This window comes from Protopterus annectens, chromosome 1.part0, assembly GCF_019279795.1.
Source record: "Protopterus annectens isolate FY-2018-M chromosome 1.part0, PAN1.0, whole genome shotgun sequence".
Taxonomy (NCBI): Eukaryota; Metazoa; Chordata; order Ceratodontiformes; family Protopteridae; genus Protopterus; species Protopterus annectens.
The window spans coordinates 1806599133-1806614837 of NC_056725.1; the positions used below are offsets into that span (position 1 = coordinate 1806599133).

General features: G+C 45.2%; 1 protein-coding gene across 1 annotated transcript in view; it reads left to right on the forward strand.

Moving 5' to 3' along the window:
• TCP1 (t-complex 1) overlaps positions 1–15705 on the forward strand; it is a 1162065-nt gene that overhangs the window by 703906 nt on the left and 442454 nt on the right. The window contains exon 8 of the mRNA XM_044075988.1: positions 3693–3774. Coding sequence (XP_043931923.1) covers positions 3693–3774 — 82 coding nt within the window. The remainder of the gene's footprint in view (positions 1–3692; positions 3775–15705) is intronic.

Here is a 15705-nt window from a genome sequence, read left to right on the forward strand (position 1 = left end):
TGTAAAACAATTACCTAAGATTTATTGAGAAAAGGATGATTGATCTTAAGTTTAAGCTTTGAGAAATGTATGCATTTAGAGCAGTAGAGTACGTTATGGAATTTTGCTAGGTGGATGCTTTCTCAGGAAATGACATTCTGTTCATTTATTACTGTGAAACTGTATTTCAGTACACATGAGCCTTTTATGCATCCCATGATTAGAAATTTAGAGAGACCAGCTGCAAAGTGTAGCAGTAGGAGTCTTAAGACACTCACGGGAACCAGCTTGCTAACTTTTCCTTGCTAATTTCATCATTTATCTACCCCAGTTACTCAGGTACATCAATACAGGCAGGTTGTCCTTCCTTTTTACCAATTGTATTTATTTATTTTCCAAACTGTTTAGGACTGGAGTTTATCCCCTTAGTAATATTTTCATGTTTATCCCTTTGGAAAATGTTTGTTTCCATTCAGCCCTGTTGTGTACAAGTCTGCTCTAATGTTAATCAAGCTGCATCATCAGATGGGCCCGTTTAATGCCTCTTGTGTTTTGGCCTAAACAACTCTCCTCATACCATTTCTGTGAACAGTCCAGTTTGTGTCGGGAGTTGACACAAAAAGCCCACCCTGAAGAATGTCCTTATTGCTTAGAGGTAGTTAAGTTGAAACCAAAGCTTGTGTTGAACCAACGAGTGAGTTCTTACACGCCTGCAAGTCTTTAGAAGTGCTGAAAAACTCTTCCTAGTCTTGGGTTTGTATGTAAATATGATGTCCTCCATCCTGTCTGAAAGCACCCCAGAGACTGTAGCCATATCAGTCCACGACAAACTGTTACCACTCCAAGGCAGACTTATCCCCAGTTACCATGCTGCTTAAAAGTATTTTTCTTGCAAATGGCTGTCCTTCGGACTTAAATCCCTACACAAAATCAGGCATAAGTCTTTGTCCTTCAAAGTAAAATCCATCCTTAGAAATCTGCCAGTAATTCTTATAGCTTATAGATCTAGTCAAAACAGCCACTGGGAGGCATTAGGCCAACTCCCCTCTAGCACCAACCAGTACAGTATTAAAAAAAAAAAGTCAGTGGTTTTACAGGGCATCCGCAACCAAAGCATCCTGACAAATAAGACACCCCTCACCGTGCTATCGAGCGTGCTACTAGCTTGCACTTTCCTAAAAAGAATTCTTCTCTAAATTCCCTAGCAACCTACCACAATTCACCCTGTCCCTCCCATCTATACTCCTTTGCTCTGCTTCAAAAGTGACTACTGAGAATATTCTAAAAGCTGTAAATTAGACTCTTTCAAATTTCCTTATTGGTTCACATAACTTTCTTTGTTCATTTTGTTTTGTAAAGAACCCATTACAGCACCACCACTGTAGTTTTTTTAACCTGTACATCACAAACAGCACACTATGCCTAGGTTTCCATGTCCTTGAGGATCAAGTTCCTCATGACCTCTTTTTCCTGGGGCATATTAAATTGCACAGCCAGTACCAGAAGTAAAGATATCAACATTAATCAAGGAATAAATAAAACTAGATGGAGAGTTGGGTTCTTCACCCAGTGCCATCACTTTCTCTGGAGCAGATTCCACCTTCATGTCAAACAGTTCCTTGTCACCCCTAACATAGCTTGGCTAGCCAAATGAGTTCCTTTAATTTTGTCTTGGGACTTAACAGGTGCTACCTTCCTAGCACAGGGTGGGGGAGTCCTGAGGGTGGGTGTTGATAGGTGTATACTAAGCTAATGACCACTAAGACCTCTTTTAAGCCTAGCTGTGCAACCCAAATGTGAGCCCACAAAGTTGATTTATATAGGGGGCTGATTTACTTACTGATTTTGTCCATCAGAGGTATAGGCACCAGACCAGTGGTGAATTTCCAATTGTACATCTATTGGTCCAAGTTGTGCTTAAATAGGGAAGAGGAGAAACTCTGCTTCTTTTGAATAGGAAGCCTTTTCTAGAGAATGTGAATTTTCTAAGAAACATGTCTGTCTCTCAGCTTATCCTGCTTATGTTGCAAGCAAAATGTAGGTCTTTTTAATATAGTCATTTTGATGCTGTGCATGTGCAAAAGGTTTATCAAAGGAAGGTCTAGGGGTGTCTTGTATACCAACCAAAAGATCACCTCTCAGAAGTCTGTATGATACTGGGTAAAGAGGCAAGATGTTAGCAAGGAGCGCATGCTCTCTAGTCAAACTTGCCTTGTATATCCTAGGATCTTTTATGAAAGACTGCCGTTGTTAAAGTGCTACCAGAAATCTGTAACACAGGCCAGTCTGTATCCTCCTGACACTAAAAAAAATCCTGGAGAGTCTCAACTCGGACTACATTAAAAATACAGCATGCTGTCTTATTGCCATCAAAGATTTTGGTCTAGTAGAAGCACAGTGACTGCTCTTTACCCACTTAACTACCAGTGTTCTGATGAGCGTGGACAAAGGCTACCTTACCAGTGCAGTCTTCACAGAAATTGGCCACAGTTTTTGATCTGGTAAGCCATTTAGTACTCCCAACTCCCTCCTTAAATAAGACATAAGCAAAGACTTGATTCCTTTGTTCCATAATTTCCTTACAGATATTTCAAAGTACAGATAAGAAACTCTTCTCTGTATGGCCCCCTTACTAATGGAGTACCTCAAGACTGGTTTTCTCACTCCTACTGTTCTCACTATTAGCTTTGTACAATAAATTGCAGTCCTTATGTAAGTAAGCGATATGGTAACTTACAGATCCCTCCCATCCTTCTCCACCATCGGGGAGAAAAAAAAACACTTAAGACCCAAGTGCACTGTTATTATGACTGCCATACGGTAACCTCATACTTAATGGCAACAAAACTAGAAGTATGAGCTGTGGCTCTGACAGAAGCTCTCCACAGCCCCGTAAAACTGAACTTTATGACATAACTAACCCACACTATACTACAGCTACTTTGGCATGTGGCTAAACCAATCACTGAACTTTGAATTTCATGTACTTTTCTGGGCTAAAAAATATAGCATGTCCTGTCACCAGAAGGTAGATTAGCAATAACAAAGGAAAAATGGACAACTCTGCTTAAAGCAGAGTAGCTCTCCATAAGTTAAAGATGCACGCATCTCTTAGCCTGCCTAGTCCGCAGATTCTTGTACCAAGACACCTTCACTTTCTTCTCTAGTCAACTCTCAGTGAATCTCATTCTACATTTGGTTAACAGCATTCTTTCCCTTTTCACCCCACAGAAGAAAAAAAAAATCCACTCCAACCACAGCTTCTCAGTAATGATGTCTTGGACATGGGAATCACAGACATAAGACATAACTTCACCTGTTTTAGACATTTTGTTAGAGAAAGTTTAACATTCGAGCCACTTGTAAAGGTTTTTCTCCCCAAAACATTAACTCCAAAAGACCTGCTCAGTCCTCCCTCCCTCCATTTACCTCATAATTTAATGCCAAGACATCTGTGCCTGCTTGATTGACCCCTGTATATTCCATCATATTCACCACTGCTACCACATCAACTCGAGTTGAGCTGCCTAAAAACACAGGTTGGGTGCCAACCCCTTCAGAGCCTTCCTGTTGCAGAAGCATACTCTCCTGAGACTTTTGAGGGGAGGATCGACAGTAGGCTTGTGTGGTTCCTTTGCTAGGCAAATAAGTTCCCTTTGGGGGAAACTTTCCATTTTAAAAAAATATTTGTTTATTAATGCTTTCCTGTTCAGGCAAGATGGCTCCACAATCAACCGCTTTTCATTTTTCCCAGTGTTGGAAACGGACAAAAAGCCAGTGATATTGTCAGCTAGAGTAAAACTCAGCTACTAGCTGTTGAGCACACTGCCTGAATGCCAGCGAAGAAGAAACTAAGAGAGCCTGAAAGAAAATCTACTAGAAAAGGTGAAGTGAAAACACTTACTAGGAAGAATCATGCAGCTGTTCAGCAAACAGTAGTTCAAGCTCCAGCTTTGGGGCAAGACATGGTTGCCAGTAATTTAGACGAAAAAGTAAGCCAAATGTGCTCAGAGCTGATAAAAATAAACAATAGAGTATATCAACAAAAATATCAAAAGACTGGAAGAAATGGAAGAATCTTTAAACAGATTTTCAGATGAGGTGATAAGTGCAAAAGTCAGAGCTTGAAATGAAGAACAGGCAGGCGGAGTATGAGACTGCGTGAGAAGAGATGTTTCAAAAAAAGTGGTAGAATTAGGGCAGGGGAGCATGTAGGGAAAAATCTGATTTTCCTGAAACTAGGAACAGACTGTATTAATTTTATGAAGGCACAAATAACTGAAAGGGCGCATTGTTTGTAGGTTCCAGATCTGGCCTTGAGAATGCAGACAAGACTTATTTTACTAAAGTTGCAAACGTGACCAGCAGATAAAGTTGATCCTGGCAAAAAAGAAGTATTAAAAGTTGGAGACAGTGGTGTGTTTGTGGAAAATGATTATTCATTGTATACCAGGTAGAAGAAATACATTTATTCTGGTAATCAAGGAATGTAGAGAGACATCAAGCTGCTTTGACCAACAAAAATGAGCCATCAAGCAAAAGTGGACTCTGCTTCTCATTTTTCTGGTAGTAAATCACACAGAGACTTTGGCAGTGAAATATTTTCCACTGTTCCAAAGGAAAATGCTTGAGACAGAAAAGCACAGGAGTTGACCAGAAGAATCAGGAGTACTTTGGAATTGAACCGGAATCTGGAGTTAGGAGATGGAGATGAACAAGAAGACGACCAGCAGCACAGGAATTAGTGAGTAAATGTGAGACTGCAAATCATCAGCTGCATTTGTGAAATACAGCTGTAGAAGAATAAGTGAAAGTAGTGGACTTTTGTTGACTTTGTTAAACTTGTGGGAAACAGGAGAGCATTTGCCTCACTTCATGTCATTGTTTGGAAGGGGACTGAGGGAAAGAAATAAAAAACAAAAAATGTAACTAAGTAAAACAGTTTCTTTTAACAGTATTTGCATGAAGCTTTTCACAAAACAAACTGCATGTTTATAGTAAAGTGTTTTTAGATGTCCTTCCATTTCACTGTAGCAGTGTTCCTTACAATATGGATCCCCTGCCAAGGGTAGCCAGACTTCCAGCCAGTATACCAAAGCCTTTAGGTTGCCTAAGGTACACTGCATGTCACATGTACATTCCTTGTATAGGACATAAAGGTGACATCCATATGTACAATCCTCAGAACTTCCTTGCCACCAGTCCGAATGCCATCTTTTGTCTGTCTGAATGCACTCTTCATTGCTAGTTCACCTAGCCGTTTGCAGGTAAGTGCCCACTGGTGTTTTTTGCTTTTATCTTTTTTTTTTTTTCCTTTTGTCGCTTGTTGGGGTTCATGTCATCTAGAAAGGGTAAATGCCAGTGCAGGAGACAGATTCCCAATAAAGATGGTCACAAGCATTGCTTATTTTGTCTCAGCACTTTCCACAACTATACATCCTGTTCCAAAGACTCTCCATAGTCGACTTTCCTCTTTGGCCCTGTATTTAGAGAACCAACATCATTAGCTTTTAACAAGAGAGACTATGGAGGGAACTTCCTGCTGCTAGGGTCAGCTGTCCATGAAGAAAAAGGCCAAGAAGTCTAGGTGTGATTCTTCGCTGTAATGCCTCCACTGGATGTCTCTCCCAACGCTAGTGAAAGCCTATAAGATCACCCGGCTTCTCCAGTGGATTCCTCTGCTTGTAACTGCTTCGTAGGCTGGCATGGATCTGGCCTCATGCACATCCCTGGAGGCATTGTAGATGTCTTATGAATGTTTGGGGAGAACTGTGGCTGATTACCAAAGGGCTTAGGGGTGTTCTGCAGCTTTTGGTTAGAGAAAAAGTTCCGACTCTGATTGTGGAATGTTGTCCGGTGTCTGAACCTCCTAGGTTTTACAAAGCAGATGTCTGAAAAAGAAACAAAAAAAATGAAGCACGTTTCTCCTACTCCCAGGCACCCTCAGAGTGAATGCAGAATTTCAGTCTGGGTTTATTTAATGCCCTTATGGCTTTGAAACCTCCTCAAGGAGTTTCTGTTCCATTTGCTTTTTGGTCTTCTAGTCCTCTTAAAAGGCCTCGGGAACAGGATTCCTCTGAGGAGGTGGATTCATATGAGGAATCCCATGCTTATTCATCCCAGATTCCTTCACCTTTAGATTGTGGTTCTGAGGAGGAGGAGTCTGCTAGTGCTGACACTCCTTTGAAGGAGATTGCCTTTGGAGACAATTTCCAGGATGATGGAGTTTTTTTAAATGGGATTGTGCCCAAGTTTCTGAAGTGCAGAAGAGGTGTTATGAGCTTCTGCAAATGGATTCTCCCAGACCTTCTGCTGACCCTCCTGTTTTGGCTGCCTTGTTGGATGCCTTTGCTGCTGCGTCTCAGGCTGCAGATTCCCAGTCCCCTGCCCCTAAAAAGCCTAATAGGTTTTTTAGGGTGCCTGAGGATTGCAAGTTTCTATATAGATGTTCTTCAGCTGACCCCTATGTGGTTTCTGTGGTATCTGACAAACCATCTCATTTACTGCCTTCAGCAAAGCTTCTTCCTTCTGATAAAGACAGCAGGACTATGGAAAGACTAGGTGAGAAGTTTATACCTCTGCTACCTTGGTTTTTCGGGTTGTCAAACTGTCCGACCCATATGTCCAGATATATTTTGGCTCTTGTATAAAGAAACAGCTTCAGGTAAAACCCAGGTGCACAAAACCAGAACTATATTTAACAAAAAATACACCAAGGTACCACACAATAGCTAAAGCTGAATTTAACTGCCTCGAGTAGAATCTTCCACAAACCAACTAGAAAGAACACATACCAACACAAAACTAGTATGCATCCAAGGCACATCCTGAGAAATGTATTAAAAGGGCAAGTTTATAGGACATTAAGATTACATGATGATGAGGATGCACTACTAGCATTAAATAATTTAAAATTTGAGTTTATAGCTAGAGGATACCAACCTGATGAAATTGATAAAACTATGTCTGATGCATGGCATATGAGATCAACTAAATGTAGACCTTATTTTAACAACAACGAGGTAGTTCCATGTAATAATCCATCTAATAATAACTCTAGGCCACATAATGAATTTAGAGTAGTGCTACAGTTTGCGAGTGACGTCAACCAATATGTTGACGTCATTAAGAAACACTGGCACCTATTACAAGAGGTACCACAGTTACAGGTTATCACCCGTAAAGATCCACTATTCAGTTTCAAGAACAATATGTCACTCGAGAAACAGTTATGTAACAAGGATGTACCTAAGAAAGCCATCCCTTCTTCATGTCAGGGCACTTTTCCTTGCAGGTCATGCCGTGCCTGCCCCTATATTTACAGTATAAATACCTATGTCCACCCCACCAATCATTTTCAGTTACAGCTTAATACTTAATGCTGATTGCAAGAGCACTGATGTTGTCTATTATTGTTTTTGTCAGAAATGTCCGGTGTTTTATGTGGGTAAAACAAATAGATTTCTTAAAGACAGAATTCTAGAACATCTTCGTGATGTCAAAAATAAGAAACCCACTAATGCACTCGCCCAGCATATTATTAATGCAGATAATTCACATTCTAAGTTTTTTGTGCTACAGCGCATACACAAAAACATTAGAGGAGGGGATATAGAAAATTTTACTGAAAGCTGTGAACAGAGATGGATCATTAAATTGAATGCAGATAAATATCCAGGCCTTAATGGCTCTACTTCCTTGGTTCCTTTCTTGAAAGCAAGACGCCTCAAACATGTTTGATTTTAGGCACCTCATACACCCATTACACTTATATTTATATTTATTCATATTTTAGAGACATAGACTACTTTTAGTTATACATACATATTGTAGATAGATTTTTATGACTAGATCCAGATTTTTAGCCTTATTTTTATCTATGTTTTTCATAGCTACAGCATTTATGGAGTTTACATCTATGCACATTACTTAGGTCTTTTACTAATAGTTTTGTACGCAGTTTTTATATGTATTTATACGCAGTATTTTATATGTGTCTTTTATATGCAGATGTCCTTCAAGGATGCATCTGCAGTCCTTACAAATGGGTTGTCCTGTCGTCAGGCAGCCCTTCGGTCGGCCGGATTCCAAAGTCTGGGTCTGGCCTCGGCTGGTGTCGCACTTCACCCGACATCATAGCTGCAGTTATTCGGGTATAAAGGCATCAGCCGACGCCATTTTCCTCAGTCTTTCTTGCCGCGTGGCGCCAGAAGCAGAAGCTGTTCGCAAGTGCCGGTCGGTCAGAACCAGAGATTACTACTACCGAATACTTCTACTACTACCGAAGACTTCTAAAAAGCTATAAGTACCCCGTTGGGGACTCTTTCTTGCCTCAGCCGATGTCAGAAAAAGTGAATAACTGTTTAACTTGTGGGAAACAAATACCTCATAAAGATTTCCACTCTTACTGCTTACCTTGTTTAGGCCCAGACCACGACGTAGCAGCTTGTCTAGCCTGTGCTTCTTTTAACCGGCGGACGCTTAGACGTCGGTCGGAATTTGCTGAGGAGTTTTTCGGCTCCGATTTTGCTTATATTATGCCGTCGGATCCTCCGACTACGCAAATATCTAAAAAGCGCAAGGAAAAGGACAGACACTCGCGGTCCGCGGTTTTGGCCGAAACCGCGGTTAAGCCAACCGCGAGTGTCTCGGTTTTGGCTGAAACCGAGCAAGCGGTTCTTCCTTCAGCCGAAAACTTACCTTCTACCGAGGCCTCTTCCAACCTGGTGGAATCGGCTTCTGAAATCCCACCTGCTGTTGCAGTTTCTCAGGAATTATCTGACACTATTCCCTTGGATATTTCAACCCCTGCACGTGGAGCTGCTAGGCCTCCTGCAGCCATGTCCATTAAGGCCTTTGCCAGGGCTAAAGCAGCTAAAGCTACGGAATCTGTGCCTGCTAAGACCCCCTCTCACAGGCCTAGCTCTAGTTCACAAATGCTTAGTTTAGCAGAGGATCTCATTTCTTTAATCTGGGGATCCCAACCTCAACCAGACAGGGCCTCTCACCCACCTCCAGAGAAGAGGCCTAGAGCAGAGCCCCCTGAGCCAGTTTCTACAGATGATTCCTCTGATGATTCAGATGATACAGACCCTCCAGAGGCTCCTTTCTCCCCTTATGAAGACTGATGCTGAAGAGTCCATCCCTTCTGCCTCTCCGCCTGAGGAATTTTCCTTTGGGGAAACCTTGCATGCTATGAGGGAACAATTTCAGTGGCAGGGCCAGGATTTTTCAGACTCCAGAAGAAGGCTTAGAACCTTTCTGCATTTACCACAACATAGGCCTTTAGCCATACCTCCAGTTCTTTCTGTTGTAGATGATGCATTTAATGATGCTTGTACTGCTCCTGATTCTCTACCTCCGGCCCCTGCTAAGCCCGATAGGTACTACAGGGTCCCGGACACGCATTACCATTTGTATAAGGCTCCTTTTGCAGATCCCGAGACTATCTCCCAAGGACCTAAGGCTGTAGCAGCTACCTCTGCCAAAAACCCCCTCCCCTCTGAAAGGGAATCCAGGTCCTTAGAGAGATGGGGTAAAAAAGTTTACACTTCTGCTACTCTTTCAGCTAGGGCCTTGAACTGTCAAATGTTAAGTTGTCAATCTCGCCTTCATTCTTGCTGGATGGGTTCGGAGCCGATCCTCGGCTCCGACTCGGCACTTGCTTTAGCTTGAGAACTCCTTTTACCAGCTCGAGGCAACCCTATATCCCATGATGCAAGGCGGAACTACCTCAGATCTCGTTTGGTAGCTAACCTACCCTGCTAAGGACTAACCTAACATAATTAGGAAAACAAGTTCATAATAAGAGTCCTCATATGAAGGCTCAGGAGGAAAACAACCTGATAGGAACTCTTCAAGATCTGTCCAGGCCAGGGGGAAGGAGGGAGGGAAGAAAGAAGCAGAGAAGACAACTAACATGGAACGTTATGGTAGGTACATAACTTCTAAATGTTAAGTTGTCAATCTCGCCTTCATTCTTGCTGGATGGGACCGCGTCCCTAGCACCTGTATCCCGGGTGGCTCAATGGAACAGACTCTTGAGAACTGTGGAACCAAAACTGGCCCTGTCTCTGGAGGCCAAGTCTAACTTGTAATGAGAGACAAAGGTATGAGGCGTGGCCCAAGTAGCTGCTGCACAAATGGTCTCCTTTGCCAGCTGAGGTAAGTTGTTTTTTTGTCAAAAACAAGCTTAGTTAGGGATTTATTTCCCCCTTTCATAGTGTGTAGTGTGTCTACAACCTCACCCTATTCCCTTATAGTAAAAAAGTTTTAAATTCTGTTATATTTCTAAAACAGTTAAGTTAGGCCTAGACCCCATTGGTTAATCCCTTCCTGTGTGTCTGTGTATTGGGGATTAATTGTGTGTTTGTTGGGGTGTGTGTGTGACTTTCTTCCTTAGAACTATGTCAAAGGAAGGCAAGGTCTCAGGCTTCAAGAAGTGTGACTCGTGCTGTCAGAAAATGTCTCTGACAGACGGTCACACTTCTTGTGTGTACTGCCTGGGGCCTTTGCACCTGCAGGACTCCTGTGCTTTGTGTCACTCTTTTAGCCAGAGAGTCCTGCAGGAACGGAGGAATAAGTTGATCCTCCGTGGCTTACTTAAGCCAGAAGGTTCTCCCTCTAAAACAGGGTCTGGTAAACCTTCTAAGCCACCGAAGGTTCAGGCTACAGTATCCAAGCCTCCTCCGGTGGCTCCGGCTCCGTCGGAGCCGAGATCGACTCCGGCTGGAACCGATCTATCTGCTTCCAAAGTAGTGGGTTCGGCACCGATTGGTTCTGACACCCGGTCTACTGTGGCCTTGTCGGCTCCGGCTGGAGCCGACACCTTATCCAGCATCGGAGCCGAAACCTTGGCTCCATCTGGAATTCAGGGACTTCGGCTCCGATGACTTCGTCCCGAAAGAGATCTCGGTCCCCTTCGTTGCAGAGTATCCACTCGGCTCCGGGGTCTCCTCTTTGTCGGAGCGGAGCCCTCGGAACCGATCTTCGAGATCTTCCAGGCTGTCTGACCACGACTTAGAGAGGGTGGTAAGCAGGCTGTTGAAGTCGCAGGCACTGGCCCAAATGCTCCATAGCCCGTCTCAGCAGACTTCGGCTATTGTTTCACCCCTTGAACTTCCTCCTCCGACTCCACACCAGAGTTCGGAGCTGGAGCTTCTCGGGACAGCGACTGTTTCGGCGCTGGAGCCGATACATCCTTCGGCTCCGTCGTCCTCGGCTCCGATCTCCTCCTTGAGGCCTTCCTTGGAGGGATCCCGTCGGGTTTCCTTGTCAGCTCCGAGGGGCTAGTGGCATCGGACCCTTGTCCGACCCCACTCTCCTCTCGGGCTTCGCTTTGGTAAGCTCGGCACCGACATCGGCCTCGGAGCCTTCCCTCTCAGTGGAGCCGGGAATTCCTGTATCCTCGGATCGGGGATATTCCGGCCTCCTGGGGAGGGGAGCCTTTGAGGTGATGAGGAGTGTCCTGGCTACTGAGCCAGGTCAACGGTCCATCCCTCTAGCTCCTCCCTCTTCGGTGCCTGTAGACACCTCTTGCCAGCCTCTTGCTCTCAGGCCCAGGGATCCATCGCCCCAGGTTTCCCCATTGGGAATTTCCTCCTCTTCCAAAGTTTCTCCTGATCCGGCAGGTGAACCCCCTCGGAAGAGGACGTGTAAGAGGAAACACACAGACTCCCCCGAGTCTACTACATCTGATACCGACTTAGATGAGTTGGAGGGTTCCCCACGATCCCCCTCTGAGGATGTCTCCTTTTCAGACATCCTTGAGCTCCTCAAACAGAGGGGGAATTGGCCATCCATTGATCCCTCCGAGGATGAGTCGGTATACCTGGAGGCTATTGGAACCCGACGGTCCACCTCCTGGGTGTCTCCGCCTTTCGACCCACTTATGCAGGTAGTGGCTCGGAAGGCGTGGGCGGCTCCAGATTCTGTGGAACCTGTCCCCAGGAGACCATCCAAGTTTATTACGGCCCCTACGGACAAACAGTTTCTTTCCAAGGGCGTCTCTGTGGATGCTATGGTGGTGGCGGCGGCCACTAAGAAGGAACTGGCGGATCCTTCAGTACCTGTCCATCCTCCTAACAAGGATTCTAGGACCATGGACAGGTATGGAAAGCGGATGTTTTCTTCAGCGACCTTTGCTATGCGTTTGCAGAACTACCTTTGTCACTTCACCAGGCTTCAAAGAGATGTTCTCAAGGAACTGGGAGAAGTGGTCCAGGATCCTTCTGCTGCTGGGGCTCAAGAAAAGATTGCCTCACAGCTAGCAATCCTGAATTCCTTATCCAACTCCTCCATGCGGCTCATATCCTATGCGGCCGATGGAGCGAGCAGGGCCGCAGGCACAGGAGTTGCTCTTAGACGCCAAGCCTGGATGCGGCTTTGTAATTTTGCGGACCCCTTTAAGGCGTCCTTCACCAATACCCCCTTTGACGGTTCGGCTTTGTTCGGACCTCAGGTGAAGGATACCTTGACCAGGTGTGAGCAGGACGGTAAAACTCTTTCTGCCGTTGGAGTCCATTTTTCCACCCCTTCTAGACCATATCCCAAGGGTCAGAAGGAAGGGAAGATGTGGTTCCGCAAAGCCCAAGGAGCTACACCGGACACACGTGGTCAGTTTACCCCCAGAGGCAGAGGGGTAACAATAATAGACGCCCTAGAGGCAGGGGGTCCTCAGAACCAGGGCAACAGGGAGTCTCTTCCTGAGAAGCCCTTTCAGCATCCCTGAGGTGTTGCCCGACTGTCCACCCTTGGAGGCAGTCGGGGAAAGGATTTCGCTGTACCCAGTAGCCTGGCATTCCCTCTCACAAGATATGTGGGTACAGTCGATCATATCCGAGGGTTACAAAATCCCCTTGAAAGGTATCCCAGACCTCAACAATCCCTTCCAGACATCTCACCTGGTCAAAGGGATTTGGCAGAACAGGAGGTTTCAAAGCTCCTAGGAAAAGAGCCGTCCAGACTGTGCCGGCAGACCAGGTAGGATCCGGCGTCTACTGAGATTCTTTTGGTCCCCAAAAGGACGGAGATTGGAGACCAATATTAGACCTGAGCAGTCTAAACAGATTTGCCAAGAAGGCAAGATTCCGGATGGTCACGCTTCAGTCCATTCTGCCCTTTCTGGGCAAGGACAACTGGATGTGCTCTATAGACCTTCAGGACGCGTACTATCACATAAAGATTCACAGGCGCTCCAGAAGGTTTCTCCGCTTTCGGCTAGGGACCAGTCATTACCAATTCAGAGCCCTGCCCTTTGGCCTCACTTCAGCCCCCAGAGTGTTTACCAAATGCATGGCAGTGGTCACAGCTCATCTGAGACGTCAAGGATTCCAGGCGTTTCCTTATTTGGACGACTGGCTCCTCTCCGCCACCACCAGGTGTCAGCTTCTTCAGACCAGAGACTACACTGTGCAGCTTTGCAGGAGTTTGGGAATTTCAGTAAATTTCGAAAAATCTTCTCTGCGGCCTTGCCAGTCTATCACCTTTATAGGCGCAGAATTAAACACCGTCAAAATGTTAGCCAGACTAACAGATCAAAGAATTCTGGACATCCAAAAATTCGTTCGGATTCTATTGCAGAGCAGCAAGGTCAAAGCCAGATTTATACTGAAGGTTCTAGGTCTTATGGCTGCGGCCATTGTTCTTCTACCACTGGCTTGCTTCCACATGCGTCTTCTGCAGTGGATGCTATTCACTCAGTGGTCGTACCACAGTCTCCCGATGAGGCACGAAATCTTAGTCACACAGTCGTGCAGAACTCATCTGAATTGGTGGATATCTTCCCCTCTTCTTCATCAGGGCCGACCCTTTGTTCCCCCTCCTCCAGTTGCCACAGTTACTACGGATGCCTCTCTGATCGGGTGGGGGGGCATTATCAGGGCAGGATGGTCCACGGGACGTGGCAACCCATAGAATACCATCTGCACATAAATGTCCTGGAGATGAGAGCGGTGCTTTTAACGTTGCAGGCCCTCAACGACTTTCTTCCCACGGGACTATTGCAGTACAAACGGACAACATGTCCGTGGTCTGGTACATCAACAAGCAGGGCGGACCAGGTCCTATCCGTTGTGTCGAGAAGCTCTCAGACTTTGGCAATGGGCAATCTCCTCTCATCGGTTTCTGATAGCAACGCACATCCCGGCAGGTCCAACCTCTTGGCGGACAGGCTGAGCAGATCCATTCTGATGCCTCACGAGTGGTCTCTCAATCAATCTGTAGTGGATCAGATTTTTCTGAAGTGGGGCACTCCTTGTTGCGATCTTTTTGCTACTCCTCAAAACAAGTGCCCGATTTTTCACCCTCTTTCCCTTCCAGGCCAACCCTGAGAGACTCTCTAACCCAGGATTGGCCCGGGGACTTCTGTACGCTTTTCCTCCTTTTCCCTTGATTCCACAAGTCATTCAGAAAGCCACCGTTTTGAGGGCCAAATTGATTCTCATTGCCCCTTATTGGCCTCGACAAATTTGGTTTCCGTCTCTGCATCGTCACCTTCTGGTGCAGCCCTGGCATCTGGACCCAGTTCCGGATCTCTTGATCCACCAGTCGGGTCAGCAGCACCGGGCCATTCATTCTCTCAACCTCACTGCTTGGTTGCTCCACTTCCTTCCCTAGCCAGGCTACCGATGATCTCTGACTCAGAGACATCTTAGTGTCTTCTTTAAAGTCGTCCACTAGGACTGTTTATGCTAGCAAGTGGCGACGTTTTTCTATTTGGGCAAATTCCAGGAATATTGATCCCTTTACTGCTCCTGTACATTCTGTTTTAGATTTCCTGGCTGAAGTTTTTCATTCAGGATCCTCTTCATCTACAGTTAAAGTTCAACTGGCTGCTATTTCCAAGTATCATGTTGGCTTGCATGACAATAACATTATGTCTCATAGATTATGCAAGGCCTTTCTGAGAGGAGTTTTTCTCCTAAAGCCGCCTATAAAGCATCCTCCTCCGCAATGGGATCTAAACTTAGTGTTGCCATCCTTGATGCTACCTCCCTTCGAACCGTCTGCTTCATGTTCTTTGAAGTTATTGACCTGGAAAACTATATTCTTACTGGCTGTCACTTCAGCAAGAAGGGTTTCCGAGATTCAAGCTCTCTGCATTCGTTCCCCTTACTTGGTTTTTCATAAGGACAGGGTATCCTTAAGAACGAACCCGTCCTTTCTCCCCAAAGTTGTGTCTCAAACCAATATTAACCAATCTATAGATCTACCAGTCTTTTTCCAAAACTATTCCGACAGAGCTGAACAGAAGCTTCGTTTTTTGGATGTCCATCGTCAGCTCAGGTACTATTTGCATAGAACTAAACAATTCAGGAAATCGGACCAATTATTTGTCTCCTATGCAGAAAACAGGATAGGTCTTCCAGTTTCTAAAGTGACCTTATCCAGATGGTTGACTTCCACCATTTCCTATGTGTACTCTCTCAGAGGCAAGCAGCTATCTTCTAAACCAAAAGCACACTCAACCAGGAGTCTATCCACTTCTGCAGCCTTTCAGGATAGACTACCCATTGATACCATTTGTGCAGCAGCTACTTGGGCCACGCCTCATACCTTTGTCTCTCATTACAAGTTAGACTTGGCCTCCAGAGTCAGGGCCAGTTTTGGTTCCACAGTTCTCAAGAGTCTGTTCCATTGAGCCACCTGGGATACAGGTGCTAGGGACGCGGTCCCATCCAGCAAGAATGAAGGCGATTGACAACTTAACATTTAGAAGTTATGTAC